At 37.0% G+C, this 19690-nt stretch overlaps 1 protein-coding gene across 3 annotated transcripts in view; it reads right to left on the minus strand.

The window, feature by feature from the left end:
- LOC107702598 (paralemmin-2-like) overlaps positions 1 to 19690 on the minus strand; it is a 100445-nt gene that overhangs the window by 80274 nt on the left and 481 nt on the right. For 2 of the 3 annotated variants that reach the window (XM_016504968.1, XM_016504967.1), the window contains exon 1: positions 10642 to 10885. In XM_016504968.1, coding sequence (XP_016360454.1) covers positions 10642 to 10686 — 45 coding nt within the window. In that variant the 5' untranslated portion in view covers positions 10687 to 10885. Of the gene's footprint in view, positions 1 to 10641; positions 10886 to 19690 lie in introns of those variants that run through there. The other variant, XM_016504971.1, reaches the window with a different exon arrangement.

Raw genomic sequence — 19690 nt, forward strand, 5'->3', positions numbered from 1 at the left:
GCATGATTAGCATGTTACTAGCATGTTGATAGCATGATTAGCAAGTGACTAGCATGTTGCTAGCATGAATAGCAAGTTACTAGCATGTTTCTAGCATGATTAGCATGTTACTAGCATGTTGCTAGCATGATTAGCAAGTTACTAGCATGTTTATAGCATGATTAGCATGTTACTAGCCTGTTGCTAGCATAATTAGCATGCTACTAGCATGTTGTTGGTATGTTTCTAGCATGATTAGCATGTTGCTAGGATAGATAGATAGATAGATAGATGATAGATAGACAGATAGATAGATTCATTGTAAGTCTATGGGATTTTTATGATTTTTAATCTTCAGTTTTATGAAAACCATAAGTCGGATCAGTCTGAAAAGATACAGCAAGTCAGATCAGCTTTCAGATAGCTTGAAAGCTCTAGGAGGAGTAGCGTTCAGAAATTGAGTCTAAGAATAATAATAATAAAAAGCTTAAGTAGCAGATCAGTAGGTTGGCTTTCTCAAGCCAACCTAATCAAACATTTTTTATCAAGTTCTAAGAGTAAATGATCTGACCTACAATATGCAATTCACATTCATTTTATAGCTTCATTATTTGCTCTTACTGGAGACATACAAGAGCGAGAGCATGTTTTTTTCCCCAAGAAATTTTAGAAGAAACATCTGAGACAGCTAATAACAAACCGATAACACCTTTAAGGCTACTAAGTTATGAAAGACCAAAATCTGAGCGTTAATTTTTCTTGCAAATGCAGGCAGTGTTGTGTAAGCTGTCTTTTGTTTTCATTGTGTCTCTTATTTGCTAAAAGATGTCTTAAAGTATTTTCTGATGATGGCTCTTTATCAAGAGTCAAGCGCTTGTCCCAGAGGACAGACAAATATAGACTGGACATAGTTTTCCCAGAAAGCACCATGAGAAAGGAAATCTTCAAGAAGTTCTTGTGCTACTGGTTTGAAACTCATTTGAAGGGGTGAAGTGATGGCACTCCATAAAGAATGCTGATATATTAATATAATTATACAATAATGTTAAAGTTTATATCATTTAGAATTTTGCTCCTTAATGGGATATTTTAGTGCTTCCGAACAGACAATTCCACATGCAATCATGGCATTTCTTTCTTTTTTAAACTCTTCTTTATGTTTTGGTGAATTGGTGGTGTATTCGTAAAAATGTTTCCTTGCAAATCAGCACCTCATAAAACAGTTATGTTTTCTCATTAGATTGGGTTAGACAAGTCTGTTTGCTGTTGGATGAAAAAGCATAATTTCCAAAAGCCTTCCTCTCTATATTGTTATTACCAGGGGAGATTTTCTTTTTTGCACTTTTTAAGTACATTCAAAGCAGTAAAAAGTTGATTTATCTTTCAACTAAGCAGCATTTATTACTTGCATGCCATAGTGCATGAAACACCATGAAATTATGACCAGAATGATCTTAAACTACACATCTGAGAGTTAAGTTACGATTCCACCGTGACTCAACCTCATTATTACCTCTGAAAGGGAATACTTGAAGAGTAGATCATGCAGACTTAAAGTGCAATACACTATTCATCTGCTAGTGACATTCTTTGACTGACCTTATTAACATGCTTTGCATCTCTTGCATGCCAGTTAAACCACATAAAGCACAAGTCCCTGCGTTTAATCAACATGTACTCTAAAAATAAATAATATCTGGCAAACACATCTATTGGATACTTAAAGCCGTGGTTATTTCTTCAAAAAATCCCCTACATCAATGTGAAAGTCTGCAGTCCATTATTTAAATTGGAAAAGAATGTTATTTTTTTTATCTGGAAGGGAACAACAAATCTCTGCACTTAATAATGCATGCGTACAAAAATGACAATAAACACTGGTGTTCACACATCAAGTATAGAATGTATGATTGTGACACCAACTGATAAATTATACTGAAATACTGAAGTTCAAAGTGTTACAAAACCACTAATGATGTATAACCAATAATGTACACCCTTCATCAATATCATCAATTATACATTTGAAAGGTGTGGTCAGTTTTCTGATGGTCAAAGCTGGGAATCCGTACGATCAACCCGTCATGAACTTGTCTCACACAAAACTCACGAGTGCATGGATTGCTATGACTGGATTTCACCTACAGTATACTGAATAATAAAAAAATATAAAAGTGGTGTGGAGTTCTTAAATTCTGACTAGTCTTGATATCGAAGTTGACCCTACTAGAATCCATTCTTTTGTTTCTTTGATTTTGATTTTTTTTTTAAAATTAGTGCTGGACAACGATTAATCGCGATTAATCACATCCAAAATAAAAGTTTTTGTTTATATAATATACAGTATGTGTGTGTACTGTGTATATTTATTATGTACATATAAAAACACACACATACAGTATATATTTTGAAAATATTTACATGTATTTACATTTATATATTTATATTCATATAATTTATATGATAAATAAATATATTTAATATATAAACATTACATATTTTTCTTAAATATATACATGCATGTGTGTGTATTTATATATACATAATAAATATACACCGTACACACACACACACACATATATTATGTAAACAAAAACTTTTATTTTGGATGCGATTAATCGCGATTAACCGTTGCCCAGCACTATTTTAAATATGACGTTGTGAGTTGGTCGGCAAACTTGTGTCTGCCTCTCGTATTACAGTGGTATTTACAAGCATGACAGAAAATGACAGTTCCAAATTCAACAGTGTGGAAGTATTTCCAGCTTGTCGACAAAATAACACAATTTTGTTATGAATTACGTAAGAATACAGCAAGTCCACAAGTGTGTGACTTTCTCACTTACTCCCCCATGCTGCTTGTGGCTTCAGGGGCATAACTTTCACACCTCTCTCTCGCCTTCTCCCACCCTCTCTTCATTTCTCTAGCTTCTGTTCAATGATTTAACTGGATATAAGCAGCAAATTGGGAATGGCGTTGTTATATATCATTTTTAGGTATTTTTTTCTAAAATGGGACAACTGTAATTTGGACAGTTATACTAAAAATCTACTGTTAATAATTTTGTGACATAATTTGAAAATATGTACAAATAAAAGGTTAAACTTGTTATTTTGCACATTTTTTGGGGACAGCAAATTTAAGGATAGCAATATGAACAGAACTGAACAGAAGCTGAACAGATCTCAGAGGATATTTCTCCTCTTATAAAAGGTCACACATAAGAGCAAACTTGTAGTTGTGTAAGTTACAGAAAACATCAGCATAACTTCCTCCCAGCTTTGCTGAATAATAAGGTCAGCCCTAATAACATCCTGTGAAAGTAAAAAAGTAAAAAAAAAAAAATATATAATTGCATTCTGTGCATAAAGCGTCACACGCTGCATCACTGGGGTTTGCATCATGCTACAAGAGCTAGATGAGGAACATATGCAGAGGACTGGCCTGAGCCCTCTATCTAGGTGGCAATAAACCAGATAAAACCAGGTGACAGTCTTACATTTCATTAATGCAAACCACATACAGCAAATTATGTCTTAGGTGAACTACTAATGTAGAGTCCACATTGCAAACATATTTAAAGAGAAATACGGTACACACTGGTATGAGTGCATAGCTGTTCTCATGTGCTCATGGGCTATTTTCGATTCATGTGTTCTCTCCAATGTCAGCAGAGCTACACCCTGCTGGTATAGCATCCAGTTTGGACATCATTTTGATCACATTCCAGGTCAGGTGGACTGCTTTAGCATAATTTTTCTTCAAATCACATAGAAACATCGCCTCATCCAGTGAGTTGAGCTTTTATCCAGCCAATAGAAATTGGGGGTGTGCTCGGAAAACCCTTATATTTGCAATCTTGACTTTGACTATTAATATCTCATGCCTTTAGTTGTCAGTGGTGGGAAACTGAACGGTGGTCACTTCAGACATTGCTAATTGGATCATGTGACAGCAGCAGGTGTTGACCGGTCACATTATTTTCATGTTCCGGTCAAGCAAAAAATGTTTGACATTTGTGATTGAATGTAACTGGCATAACGTACATTCCAAGGTTTGACCCCTTCAGCTGCCAAGTGTACTTAGAAAAGAGTAGGTTAGTGGTTAATGTTCTGTGAGGGACACCCAAAAGTTGAAGCTCCCAAATCCAAAGGGACGATCTGGTCACAATTGTGCCCTTAATCGACACACTCAGGTTGCTCAATAATTAAGTTTTAACTAGCGTACTGTAATTTTCCTTATATAAAAATGTTGGTCCCACTTTATATTAAGTGTCCTTAACTATTAATCATTTGGTACAATGCACTTATTGTGTACATGTTTTTACATATCTGCATGTAATTACATCTGTAATTAATTTCTGTAATTACACTTATAATTACACTGTTGACCCATCCTTAAACCACTCTTAAACCTACCGATACTAGCAAACCAGTCCTTAACCTTACCCGTATCCCACCTCATACCAAATAAAGCGTGACCAGACATTTTGATTAAACATTACAAGGTCAAAACATTTTCTGTAAATGAAACATATACAACGATGAATCATTCACAATAAGATCTGTAACATGCATTTAGAAAATAGATAAAGCGAGTTTAAATATTATGCCGACTTTAACCTCCTATGCCAAAGTACAGACTATACTGACTACCTAAAAACAAACTAAAACTAAACAGAAATTGTGCAAATTGTGCAAATTTCAGTGTAAGTGATGCTGTAAGCCACATAAATCAGTGCTGATATTTGTTACCATCATGCAACATCCACAAATACCTGACTCTGCTGTGCTAGTTAGCAGAAAGGCTTTCAGTTACAGCACAGTTCCCAATACTTGTTTTAGAAATGCAGCTGAGCCCCCACACCCGAGAGCTCTGGCAATCCAAACCCACCTGAGGGCCACCCCACCTCTGTGAAATATGCGAACCCCGAGCCAAATCATCACAGACAGCTGCCGTTAAATTTAACCCGATAGTAATGGCTGCCTGTGCTATGCTAACAAGAGCACAGTGTAAGTGAGGCTTCTAGTAAAGATCTAGACCTGAGCTTGACTAAATTAATCCATGTAAACAAGTCAGAACTGCAGGCATTTAAGACAAGAGGAAAGTCTGCCCATGTACAATCACCTCCGCCCAGTGTACCACAATTAGCAACCCGCTAACCGTTTCTCATTTGAGCTAGCGACATTCCCTCACTTGATGGACTGAAAAGAAAAGCCACAGATTTGGACCCAATGACTGTCCTCTGCAGCAGCAGCCTGTGATCTGAGGCAAACATAGCTAGCTAGCAAACCCTCACTTACTGTAATGTAACAATAGGGAATTGTTTGGCAAACCTTTCAAAAATCAGTTCTTCTGTATCTTAATGGCATGCTTATTAAAACAGATAAAGTGATATTCAAACAGTTTATCAGTCAGGCAGTCAATTTATGGTTAGCATTGTTGACGCAAGGGAGTCTATATTCACCACTAGCAGAAACTGATATTTATAATGTGCTCCCAGCAAAACAGCATGATAGAACACAGTGATGAAGATATAAATGTTACGCGCAACAGGCCAGCATATGATTCGAATATAATAACCATTAAACTCCACTACATTTCAGTAATCTTCTTGAGGTATAACTTCTAGTTTAGCTCATTTCAAAAACACAACTGCTTGGCCAACGTCAAGCAGCCCACAGGCTTTGCTTTTCTGGAGAGCATGGGAAACCAAGCGAATCCCAGATAAAGCATGTGGTTGGGTTAAGACAGATGTTGGCTGAATATTGAGTGAAACTAGAAACCCCAAATTGGAAATCCACGGGCAAAGTCTTGTGGTACTTTCCTTCTTGAAGGCGAATCCAAATTAAAAGCTTTCTAAGGAGCGCAACGTACATAAAGTACTGACCGTTATAAAATCTTTGAACATCAAACCTCCACAAGTTTCAGTTACAACACCAGGCCGCTGTTTTGTTATTAAAATTGCATGTGCATTTGACAATAAAATTGCAACCCGATAATAAAATACAGGATGTTTGCTGCAAACTGGGTTGACATGAAAATATGTTGTGTTGTTGTTGCAATATTCTGCTAATTTGTAGTGTTTACTTAGGCAGTCATCTCATCATACTTAGGGTTAGGGATTTGTGCAACCCCCAATCCAGGGGTTATAGCCAACCTAGTTTAGCTCTAGTCCCAATGAAACACACATGAATCAGCGAATCAAAATCTTAAGGATCACTACTGTCAGAAATCACATATTCTCCGAGTAGCTACTATATTTGATGAAAAACTTACTTTGTAACCATTAAAAAATTGTATTCGACATTGCATGTGAGTCTAATATGAAAGTAATCTGGACATACAACATCCGCCATATTGGGTTTGCCATGTGACCTGCAGCATTGGTTGCATGCCATAGCTTCTCTCACATGGCCTCATGGGATATTAAATCCAATGGATGTGCACTTCAGAATCCAGGTAGAAGTAGTAGGTCTTCAGGCTATTCTTCCTGCATTTCGAATACTGTGTATTCGGACATAATACTCTTTTGCCATACTGTTTTTGTATAGCCTTGCTGAAAACAATCAAACAATAGAAATCATCACCGAAATTCTAATTGTTTCCACTAAAAATACCATTACAAACATTACAAACCATAAACTTTTACCCATTAAAACCATTAAAAAATGGTATTCTGTAGTGTGTTTTGGGACATGTTCCATTAGGATTTAGTGGTTTTAACAAGCCACCAATAGAAGGCGACCAATTCCCAACAGAAACCTACAGGGTCCCTTACAGTTTCCATTAAAACCCAATAAATGTTCCATTATAACCAGTAAAACAATTACACATTTTGTGATGGTGTCCATTGTTTTTTCCAGCAGGGGCTATTAAATATGGAAGTAAGCTCATGCGATATAGCATTGCACTTGTGAGGTGAAGCGCTCGGGTACGAATCCCGTGAAACTACGGTTTGACAAAACAGCTCAAACCCATGTATAAAGAAGTTAAAACAGCACAGCTGCATCAGAGAATGCATTTTTATATCACTTCTTCTTTCGTTAACACTATCGGGTAGGTTTAGGGTTGGGTTTGGTGAAGGGGGTTTGTTATTGTCTAACACAACAGAGCATTAACCTTTTAACATCACTCTCCGGACATTTAAATTCTAACTGCCACAATACGTACCTGAAGCAACATAATAAACACAATAATAAATGCCTGTACCAACGTAATAAAATGGAATTAAAATGTGGCCACTTTCACATATTTAATACACTTTTTAGCACCACTCACTGGACATTTCAGGTAACACTTTAGTAAAGGGACCAATTCTCACTATTAACTAGTTGCTTATTAGCATGCCTATTATTAACATATTGGCTGTTTATTACTACATATAAAGCACATATTCTGCATGACCATATTAGGAGTTTGTTGAGGCAAAAGTCATAGTTAATGGTTTGTTAATAGCAAGAATTGGACCTTAAAATAAAAGTGTGACCCACTTCTCTTTCAAATGTTAAAATTGATGAGGAAAAATTAGGCCCTTAATTTCTGATGTAATACTGAACCTTTTACGCAAAGTAGGGTCTAAACTGCCCCCTTTCACAAATTATCACACTCACATATAAACACCTTAATATGGACCAAAACACACTCAAGAAAGATAAGAGAAAGATAAGAGTCTCACAGCGCTTCTTCAGCAAATCAACAGATTCTTTATCTCACAAAACCATCATTACAGAATTAGTTTCAGAAGTTATTATGCTCTCAGCCAAAGCATTTTTAGACATCAGCATGAGGAGCAGTGAACCAAACAATGCTAAGTCAAAGCTGTTTACTATCTCTTTGCGTGTTGGAATTATAACAATGCATTTTCGAGTTAAATTGGCTTGATTGCAGTTTCTTATAGCAATCAGGTCTGCCATACCAATGGTTTGTTAATAGCGAGAATTGGACCTTAAAATGAAGTGTGACTGACATTTCACTTTGAAATTTCCACAACAAAATGGTGGGGTTGGCATTTTCAGATGCCGTATAGAAACTTTTAGACTGGTGTTGGAGCTAAACTCTGCAGGACTGGACTCTTTTGCCATACAACTTTTCAATCACCAAGAACATCCTGGACACTAATGCTATTAACTACCCAAAAGACCCCATAGCAACATGCTAGAAACCTCCCAGAACACATTAGCAATCTCATAACAATGCCTTGGCAATCACCCACAACATTCTAGCACTGTGGTGCGACTTCCGCACTGGCAACCACCACTCGTTACATCTTACATCTATTACAAATCTCAGCTGCTCAAAGCACAATGGGTCAAAGATGGCTGATTTTATCCATTTGACTCTGAGTTAAGTTGTTAAGCTACCATTCAATATTAATAGTACTGTGTGGGACTATAACAGCTTTCCATTGAGCTACAGTCAAAACAGACAGCGCCGTAAAGTTTCACCACCTCATTAAAGTCACCCTTTTTCCCTGTTATTAAAAAAGGGGAAACCCATATGCTGTTTCAGCCTGTGCTGGTCAAATATCAGTCGGAGAGTTTCTGTGACTGATATATGAATCGCTTTGTCTGACTCACTGTTTGGGAATAGATTACAAGAAGAGAATTACTTGATGCAAAACAACTAGTATTTTATAGTTGGTTTAAGGCATTACTCAAACACATGGCACACCAAATATTAAGTTTGCGAGTCTTTGCCATGTTTTCTTAAAGTGCCCCTATTATGGATTTTTGAAAATGACCTTTCATGCAGTGTTTAACACAGCTCTAAGTGAATGAAAACATCCTGCCAAGTTTTAAATCTGAAAGTGCACCGTGTATAAAGTTATTGTCTCTCAAAAGAAAGAGTCGACTCTGAATCATTGAAACGAGTTGTTTTTAAAATGAATCCCAAGCCGTTTCATGTTGACGTCAACATGAAACATTAGCATATTGCCCGCCCACTTGTTGGTCTTTTCGCGTTGCCATTAGGTGTCGCTTTGGAGCGGTAAAAATAGCGGTTTCCCAGGTAATGCTGTACACAAAGCAGCACTGCGCTCACAAACACTGCTTTATCAGGCATTACAGGCGTGATGAAATGAAAATGAGACCAATCAGACCAATCACCGCAGATTAGCGTCACGCAAAGGAGGGGTTTGGAAAAATGAATCATTAAACGAATCGTTTGGGAGTCCTTGAGCAAGTAAGGTAAAAATAAATGCATATTATAAGACAATGAAAGTGTTTTTTGACCTTGCATGCATGTCAACCTATTGTTGGGGACTCCCAAAACCAAAATATGAACATTTCATAACCCATAATAGGGGCACTTTAAGCATTGCAGTTGCACCATGTGGCTGATGTCACAATTATGCTGCAAAAGTGATTCACAGCGCCATTACTACTATGTAAATTTACTCAATACCAACAACAGATGTCAAGAAAATGTATATTATGTTCACAACTATCAGATGCGATAAAAGCGCCGAAATCCTACCAAAATGCGGGAAAATAATCACGCAATTACTTTAATTTGAGCTATTGGAGGCCAAACAGCCGCTCTGGCAAATTAACTTTCAATGCCAAAGCAATCTAGCAGACACTATTTAGATTATCTCGGTTTGTTTCGAGAAGCAGTCATCCCTCAATGCTCGAGATGCTGCCAGACACTGTATAATTTTAATTATTTATATTTCCTCTGTCTGAGCACAGCACCATGACCACAGGCCTGCTATCTCAACACTTAAACTTCCATTCATCAAACCTCATCCAAAAGGCATTAGCCTGCTACAGTTCTAGCTGCCAAGAATCAATTTTCATTGTTAGACTTGAAAGACTTTTAATTAGCGGTGTTTCTTAAGGCAAGCATCACTATATTGCTCAGAAAGGTTAGTGATTTGAAGAAAGAGACGTGTACTATTACATTGGATTAATAGTCTTTGCCAGATGGATGATAAAAAAAAAATAAAAAAAATCTGTTATAAACAAGATCTAGCGACCATATCCATAAAAACCATCTTGAAGACCACGTATAAACACCCAACCAGGGGTGCATTTCCCAAAAGCATTGTGAGCGAACTATGGTTGCAAGTTCTGTTAAACTCAATTGGTAATAACAGAACTTGCAACCATAGTTGCTTTTGGGAAATGCACTCCAGAACGGCCTTGCATTGTGGCGGCAAGTTTTGCATGGACATGCACCACTCACATTATCTACAAAACTGAATCGGATAACTATATAATGAGTTCCTAGTGTATACCAACACATGCTGGTCCCTACAGCCTATTTTTGCAATGTGTATTCTACGGAATCACAAAGATGTAAGCAATGTAGCCAAAATAGTTTTCCATCTGTTGCTCACTGCTGGTCTATGCAGAAGGGTTGACCTGGAGCCAAATTTAGTCTCTCTTTTAGTCACATCTCAAATTCTTGCCCTCTGGTTCATATAGGGTGATTCGTCAAGACTAAATCTTCTCTTAATGAGAACACACCAAACGGCACCAAACCTATTGGGTGTACAAGCTTCTATAACATGCATTAATTTGGGACTGATTTCAAACAAACTAGTGTTTTAATGCTTTTCTTGTGTATAGTTATGAGCGTATCAACAACTATGTTAGTATCAAAAAAAAAAAAAAAAAAAAAGGATTTGTGTAAGAACAAAGCAACACAGAACTCACCGCCAGGGCTTGGAGCCTTTCCTTATGAAGTTCAACTTCAGCCATCCTGGAAAAACAAAGGCAGAATTCTCAGTAACCGTGAGATTGGTAATCCCAAGTGTGTTTGTGTGTGTTGGGAAGGCGAGCAAGTTAACAGACACACACACACAAACACAGTCTGCCCTGGTCCTCTGAAGTAAGCCAGCCAGTGAAAGACACAGTGTACTGAGGGCAAGATCTTCTCATTCACTGGCCATGTGTCTGCCAGACTGTCTCTCTCTCTCTCTCTCTCTCTCCTCCTACATCCCTCCCTCTCCGTCACTGGCCGGGTTATGGACAGATGACAGTCTTGAATCCGCCCCCTGTGTTTGGAAGAGAGCTACAGGCGAGCAGGCAGAGAGATGTCACTAAGAGTAGGACAACACTATCACCACTAACCATGACTCTCTCTGTGTGTGTGTGTGTGTGTGCCTGCTGGGATGGAAAAGGTGTGCCGTACACTGGGGATTTGAGTGGCTGCAAGCTTAGAGGAAATCTGCTCCATGGTTACAAATCAAAATCATACATCTGCCAATTCTTTGCTATTGTTTAATAATATCTGATGAGTTAGGAATAGCTCAGCCATAAAATAAAAATGTTGTTGTCCTTTCCTCACCACACTGTTATGCAATTCTGAATGACATTTTTTTTATGAAAGGGGTCATATGATGCTGCTAAAAAGAACATTATTTTGTGTATTTGGTGTAATGAAATGTGTTTATGCGGTTTAAAGTAAAAAAAACACATTATTGTCGATTTTTACAAAGCTCATCGGTCTGAAAAAGCGAGGTGTGCTCTGATTGGCCAGCTACCCAGTGCGTTGTGATTGGCCGAATACCTCAAGCGTGAGACGGAAATGTTACAACCGTCACATACTGTTGATGCCGTGTCCCGGCCGGAGCGATGAGACAAAAACATTAAAACCCATTACAAACGAGGCATTTGTTGCATCCAGTGGGGACATAATTACTGATTACAATGACTTATACTGTCTTTTTACGCGTTGCATTGCATCGCGCCGTGTAAACATAAAACTCTGTCTGCATTTGTGATCAGAGAAATGACAAACAACAAGTGCTACTCTACACTGCCCAAAACTCACGTTTGAATCATCAGTGGCAAATCGTTCCCTTTGGTTGGGCACTTGGAACTTGGTTTATGTTACTATAAATTGATTTCTGTTAATGCAGCAATGCATCATAAAGTCAGAGTTATTTGATTTCAAGGGAAGAAAAATAATAAACAGGTTGCTTTTAGAAGATGACCTATCTTCTAATTAAAGCAATCGTGTATTTTTTGTGTGTTTATTTATGAACTTTTTCAAATTTCTTTTTTCATAAACACCTTGAGATGCTTTTAATTGGGTTTATATAATCCTTAAATAGTGTGTGGTAACATGCTAAAGTCACACACAGACTTAAACATTCAGCACGTGAACCACAACAATGGTAACAGTTCAATTTCATTTATTTTTATTAATTGTAACAATAACCATTTTATTTGCTCTTTTTGTTGTGCTACTACTGACACAAGACAGCAAATAAAATTGGCAAATAAAATCAACAACTGTAAAACAAACCAACTGCATAATTTATTCATGCCGCAATGCACTCTGGGAGTCAGTGAGTAGCTATACTGTCATGAGTAAACCTAAATGAAAGGATCAAGCACCCCCTACAGTTCTTTTTTAGTTACTAGAACTCTCGTGTAAGTAAACTATACTAACTAAGCATTTGTCAGTACAACATACTATTCCTATTTCCACTTGGAACTTGGTTTATGTTACTATAAATTGATTTCTGTTAATGCAGCAATGCATCATAAAGTCAGAGTTATTTGATTTCAAGGGAAGAAAAATAATAAACAGGTTGCTTTTAGAAGATGACCTATCTTCTAATTAAAGCAATCGTGTATTTTTTGTGTGTTTATTTATGAACTTTTTCAAATTTCTTTTTTCATAAACACCTTGAGATGCTTTTAATTGGGTTTATATAATCCTTAAATAGTGTGTGTTAATATGCTAAAGTCACACACAGACTATCTATAGTGTGTATCTGTGTGTAACATTCAGCACGTGAATCACAACAAAGGTAACAATTCAATTTCATTTATTTTCATTAATTGTAACAATAACCATTTTATTTGAAATTAACCTCAATCTTCATAACATGACAACATCTGATCATAAAAACATCTGCAGAAGTCGCTGACTCTAAACATGTCTACCGTCTCTGCAAATGTGGCTTTCTCTATTTGGAAAGCAGCTTCCAAAAATCTGCACTAAACACCTTGAGTTCTAATTTATTCCTCCAGTGAAGCCAAAGGGAGCAGTAGGGAATGGGAACATGGGGGACCAACTGCTTTCCCTCATCCAACCTCACATTCAGCTCCGGTGGATGGATACAAAAACTCCTTATATGGAGAAAAGGCCGAGTCTGGAGTGTTCTGCGAGAGGAAGACTCATGGGAACTGTAAGAAACTCAGTGAATGAAATTATAACAGACTGTAATGACCCTTCTGTGTGTGTACAGTACAAGTACTGTTACTATATATAAGACAAAACGGCTGTTATGAATTACTGTTTCCTGAGTTCAAGTAAATAAATGCAGAGGTACAAGCTGTACTGCAACAGACAATGATTTAGACAGGTCACAGTAACAAAAAACACTGAAAATTTCAATGTTTTATCATGCATTTACTGTTGTTTATCTCTGATGCTGCGTGCATTATGTGCTCTTGGAATTAACTTCGCTCCAAATGCAATGCAGCACAATGAATTTGCAGGACTGTATCTGCATGTCAAGAATTTCGTTCTGTTATTTGTCGGGCAGTAAATAATAGTTATCTTCATAGGTGAATTTCAACATGATGTCCCAGTCATTCATAGAGAATCACAACCTATACAGCAGCAGTGAACATCAGTAGATGGAGGAAATTCCTGGAAGTTCACGTAACTACTGGAAATAGGCTTAAAGCCACAAAACACACAGCGCTCACAGACGGCAGACTTCAGAAGCTGTGCGACTCAACCAGCTCGACAGAAGTTCAGAATAAATCATTCAACAGAGCTCTGTGAAACATTCGGGCCAGTCTGTTTACTGTAGCTCTCTTGTGTTACTAGTCAGCACTTTGTTCTTTTTAAACTAAGCACGTGACTGTCGATTTCATTTGGATTTCAGTTCCAAATCTCTTTATGATGGCCTCTCTTTAACCTAAGGAGTTGCTTTACTGCACCTGGACTTTTCCATTGTCAATGATGATACACTACAAGACATTTTAGAGATTTAATAGCAATCTCAAAAGTACTATTTATATTCTTAAGAGCACTAGTTCACTTGTGTACCGACTTTCTTCCCCCCACCGCATGCTTTACTTTTCCATTCCCAACCAGCAGCTGCAACGTCATCAGTCGACATAACAGACAAAAGCAACATTGTTTCTTTGGCACAGTGACCTCATCCCATGAGCCAGCGAGGCACAGTAATACCTTCCAGATGTGCAGCAGTCCATACGCTGGGAACCGAAGACCACGTAAACGCAAAGCAAAATGACTTTGAGTCATATTTAACAGTTAGTTAATAGTGAGAATTGGTCCCCAAACTAAAGTGTAGCTCATAACTTTAACCCATTACTTTACATTAATGTTACCTTAATGTTAGGTTCATTGTTGACTAATAACTCATTAACAAATGCATTTTAAAGCATTCATAGCCAGTTATAACAACTTTCAAGCAATTCCTGCAAAATTTTAACTCACATGCAAGAAACTATTACAGAATATTTTAACTTTTCTTTTTTTTTTAAATAAACAAATCACCTTATACAGACAGGATATGAAGAAATGCATGAGACCATTCTATTATAATAGTAATAATCTGAGCTGTAGTGCGTCTTTCACATGCCAGTTGCCCAAATGCCAACGTCTATACCGATCTGTTTAGCAAAAGAGCCTTTGCTCTATATTAGGGCTAAAATTCAGACCCACACTTTCCAAATAAATGTTTAATGCATTAAACATTGCATTACATGCATTAAATGTGATTAAAGGGTTAGTTCACCCAAAAATGAAAATTTGCTTGTGTTTTACTTATTCTCGAAGCATCCTAGGTGTATATGACTTTCTTCTTTCAGACGAATCCAGTCGGAGTTATATTAAAAATGGTCCTGGCTATTCCAAGCTCTATCATTGCAGTCAGCGGGTGTTGCAGTTGAACAGTCCACAAGTCGTCAAATAAAGCTCGCGCATTCATAATAAAACGTGCCGCAGACGGCTCCGGGGGATGAATAAAGGCCACCTGTAGCGAATTTTTGTAAGAAAAATATCCATATTTCAAATGTAATAAACACTTTTCTCTCACTTCCGTTATCTATCATACGCGGATCCGTTCCGGCGGAAGGTGTATGACGTATGCGCAGCGCGCGCGCCTCTGAGGTATGCTAGTCTCGCGAGTTTGTTTAATAGGAGCAAAGGAAGCAACGTTTCCTTACTTTAGCAAAGGAAAACCAGTCTCCTCTTGGTTTATATCGAAATCCTCCGACATTTTTCTTTGCAAATCTTTGGTTTGTACTTTTAATTCGTGACTGACGTTTTGTTTTGTTCTCTCTCCGCATTCGTCACTAATCACGCAACGCCGCGCGTCTTACGTCATCCGCCGGAACTGCTTCAGTGTATGACAGTCAGCGGAAGTGAGAGAAAAGTGTTTATTACGTTTGAAATATGGATATTTTTCTTACAAAAACTCATGGATTCGCTACAGGTGGCCTTTATTCATCCCCCGGAGCCATCTGCGGCACGTTTTATTATGAATGCGCGAGCTTTATTTGACGACTTGTGGACTGTTCAACTGCAACACCCGCTGACTGCAATGATAGAGCTTGGAATAGCCAGGACCATTTTTAATATAACTCCGACTGGATTCGTCTGAAAGAAGAAAGTCATATACACCTAGGATGCTTCGAGGGTGAATAAAACACAAGCTAATTTTCATTTTTGGGTGAACTAACCCTTTAATGTAAGAACTAAAGCGTGTTTATGAGTTGATTAAAAGCTAATAATTAATTGAGTTAAAATATATATTTTTTAAAAACAAAAACCTTTCAAATAAAACACTTGAATAATTATGAATAATATGTAATCATGTAATCCATAAATAGTAACTGTAATCTGACTATGAACATTTAAAATTTTAATATGATCTAGTTACCAGTACTCAGTTTTTGGAATCTGATTACATAATTTAGATGACCTATAATCAGTTAAATATTAAATTGTTTATAATACTTTTAAATGTGATTTATTTGCATTATATTGGTCTATGGCTTGGATTTACAAAATCATGCAAGTTGTATATGTCAAAAATGCTTTAGTCACTGATTTAGGGCTGATTACAATTACCATTCGTTAACTATGATTGCAAACACAATCATCATCCGCAGTAATCAGACATGATCCATGACTTGTTTAGTTTTTGGTTTAGTATGTAAATGCTTTCGAGGTGAACATAAATCAAGCCACCACTTTTCCATGTGTACTCCAGAGAAGTTTAAAAACAGCCAAACAGCAAGTTTAAACATTTCTGAACACCAACTTTGTGAGGCCCAAAAATGTACTTTTCAAATCTTTTAAGGTAATGTTTATCATTCATTTTTTGTGCAAAGCTGTTTAGTTCAAGTGACGATCATGAGGGGATGTTTTCCAGGAAGATGGTCTGCAAAACAGTTTAGTTTTCTTGGAATAGCATTCGTTCATCCAAAACTTTAGCAAGAAAGTGTCTCCCAAAGAAACTCTCCTCGGTCTCTTATAATGAGAATGGTGGCCTGCTGTTTTCTGTGTTTATGGCTGCAGTTGTTCTGGAGATTGTCACAACTCTTGGTCTGGGTTCTTTCTGAAGTAGTGCACTGCCAGTTAGGATTATAATACTTAACTCTGAGTGAATTAACTGTATAATTTCATTGTATAGCAGATATTTTACCAGTCCTTGATTTTTGGAGGTCTTGATTTGCATTTCTTCTAGTCTTCTGCCTTAGACTTGTGGTGCCATCAACCAGTGAGTATTGTCAGGCTGTCATTTTCCTGCACCTCCCAAGGAGGTCTGTAATACCTGGAGAAAGCTATCCATAAGCACTTCAATTAATCTTAATGAAAGTCTACATTGTGTGCAATAGAAGAAAACATTTTCAATGGCAGTCAACAGCGAGAGAGATGGTTATTGCCTGTGGAGTGTGTAGTTACGCCATCATCATGCCATTTACAGCTTAGGTGATTGGTTACTTTAGAAACTGAGTATGTTTTGACCCTTGAGCAAAGAAAGAAGCATCAAAGTTGCACATTTTTGGAAATGCATTCACCATTTAAGAATTAAGCGGTTTGCATTCTCAAGGTGTCACAAATCTTGTCTACACTAGTTTTTCTTTTTATTTCAAACATTATGTGCCTCCTTTTATTTAGGTTTTAACTTAGACACACCAGTTTGGAACAAAACTGTTATATGTCCCATATATCATTATAAATAAGAGTGATACGGTTTTAACTCTGAGGATTTAGCTGTGGTGTTTATCCTACAGGGATGCCTGTTGCTGTGCTGCGATTGCTGCTAATTTTGCATGTGTGTGGAATGCGACAGTTGCAGTCGCATAAGTGCTCCGTACAAACTCAAAGGCATTTTTTGGTGCGATGGCTCCAGGCCTTCTTTGATTATCAATACAGTACTCTCAAATCAGACTGCAACACTGTCACACAGGCACGGCAAGCTAAATTTCTAATTTTAGCATGGTTTGTAAGGCAAATACATATAAATTCAGTCAGCTGAAACTGATAATGGTTGTAAACTCACCTTTAACCTGGTTTTAGGTGTACTGTTACATATAGCAGCATTATTACCAAATGAGATTATTGCAAAATAACCCCCTGAGTGATTAGGTCTTTCTTTTTTCTTTTTTTCCTTTATTCCCGCTAATGACTGGCTGACTGTACATTATGCTTTAATTACATGGTTATTTACCAAATACATAAATACATCATCAGTAAATATTTAAGTTGATTGCTTTAATTATTATGACATTTTATTACATGTAGATCAAATTTGCTATAACAAAACTTGAGATGGGTCACACTTTGTTTTGATAGTCCACTTTAGACATTCTACTAACTATAAATAACTTTGAAACTGCATGTCAACTAATTCTCATTCATTTGCAACTACATGTCTACTAACTCTCAGAGTAGACTGTTAGGTTAGGTTTAGGGTTAGTAGAATAAGTTGACATATACTTGCAAAGTTTCTCATAGTCAGTATGTTGTATGTTGTGGACCCATCAAAATAAAGTGTTAGAAGATATTAAGCAGACAGTCTACTAATACTCTAATGACTGCTAGTTGACATGTAGTTGCAAAGTTACTTACTGTTAATAGAATGTCTAAAGTGGACTATCAAAATAAAGTGTTACCTTGAGATGTACTGTATATACAATCACATTAGTAAAATGTAGCTACAAATTTATTAGGCGAAAAAGGTCCATTGTCTTTTATCAACGGCATATAAATGAACTGTGTATTTATTGTTTGAATACTGTAATAGAATGGACAGAATTTGAAATATGAGACTTTAGACTTTGACTTACTTCATTTAAAAGTAGACACTTCAAGCTTTCTATAGATATATTTCTCATGTCTGTGTGTCACGTATTCGTTGAGTTTCAGTTAATTTTAGTGACGCGTTTCTAAAAGCAGTTCGCGAAGACAGAGAAGACAGAACGCGCACCGTGTTTATTTTCTTTATTTTGCAAAAGCACAACGTTTTGTTGTTATTGTGAGTGTACACAAATAAAAGTAGGAGTTAAGTGCATCATCCGGGTATTTAAAGTGCACTTTTTATTTTTGGAATTTTCAGTGTGAACGCACTACTCGCACTATTTATACTACAGAACGTCATAGAATAGTGCATAAGTACGCGATTTGGGACGCACCTCAAACAATCGATTAAAGTCAAGAAATTAATTTTTTTTTTTTACCAAGTTTCACTAAGCAACTCTTAAAAGCTCATGCAATGCTTCCTAACGGACAGGCAAAAGTTAGTGCACCTTGACCTGCTGAACACAAAATATTTATTTTAAAGAATCCTGGTAACCAAACAGTTGATGGTAGCCACTAGGTGCGTCCCAAATCGTGTACTTATGCACTATCCTATGATGTTTTGTAGTATAAATAGTGCAAGCAGTGTATTCACACTGAAAATTCCAAAAAGAAAAAGCGCACTTAAAATACCTGGATGATGCACTTAAATAACCGAAAAATAAAACACTTTTGGAAAGTGTGGAATGTCACAGCTTTAATTATGTCGTGAAGGGGGAGGAGCTATCAGACTCCGATTAAAACACTTTTGGAAAGTGTGGAATGTCAGAGCTTTAATTATGTCGTGAAGGGGGAGGAGCTATCAGACTCCGATTATAAATGACAAATAACCTTAAATAATTCATACACTACACGGTTGAGTACATAGTACACAGTGTATAGTGCGTCATTTGTATGGTAAAAAAATGTTTTGGGTTAAGTCCATCTGTCATAATAACAAGAAACTGTGCTTATAACCACAGTTTTGTAAGATGTAGTTTCAGGCACACAGGTTTGCGAAAGTTAATTTCAACTACAGTTTTGGGAAACACAGAATCGATGAACTCTGTTGCTAATGACAGAACTTGTGACCATAGTTTGCTAATGATGCTTTCAGGAAACAAACCCCAGATTGGAGCTTGTAATTTCAGCCAGTTCTTGCTTTAATGTGCATCAGATAGACCTAAGAGGCTATACAGGCTGTCCTTGTTATTGCCTGTCCAGTTGCTACACTAATTCCCTATTGGACAAGTGGCCAACACCCCAAAACAGATGATGTAGTCAACATTATCTTAATTCGATCTCATCATTCCTACTGTATGCTTGTTCTTACTGATTATTTGATTGCCAATGACACTGTGACACATTACATGTATGTCTGCTGCACACACACACACACACACACACACACACACACACACA

This window comes from Sinocyclocheilus anshuiensis, unplaced genomic scaffold (genome assembly GCF_001515605.1).
Source record: "Sinocyclocheilus anshuiensis isolate Anshui unplaced genomic scaffold, SAMN03320099.WGS_v1.1 scaffold210, whole genome shotgun sequence".
NCBI classification, from domain to species: domain Eukaryota; kingdom Metazoa; phylum Chordata; class Actinopteri; order Cypriniformes; family Cyprinidae; genus Sinocyclocheilus; species Sinocyclocheilus anshuiensis.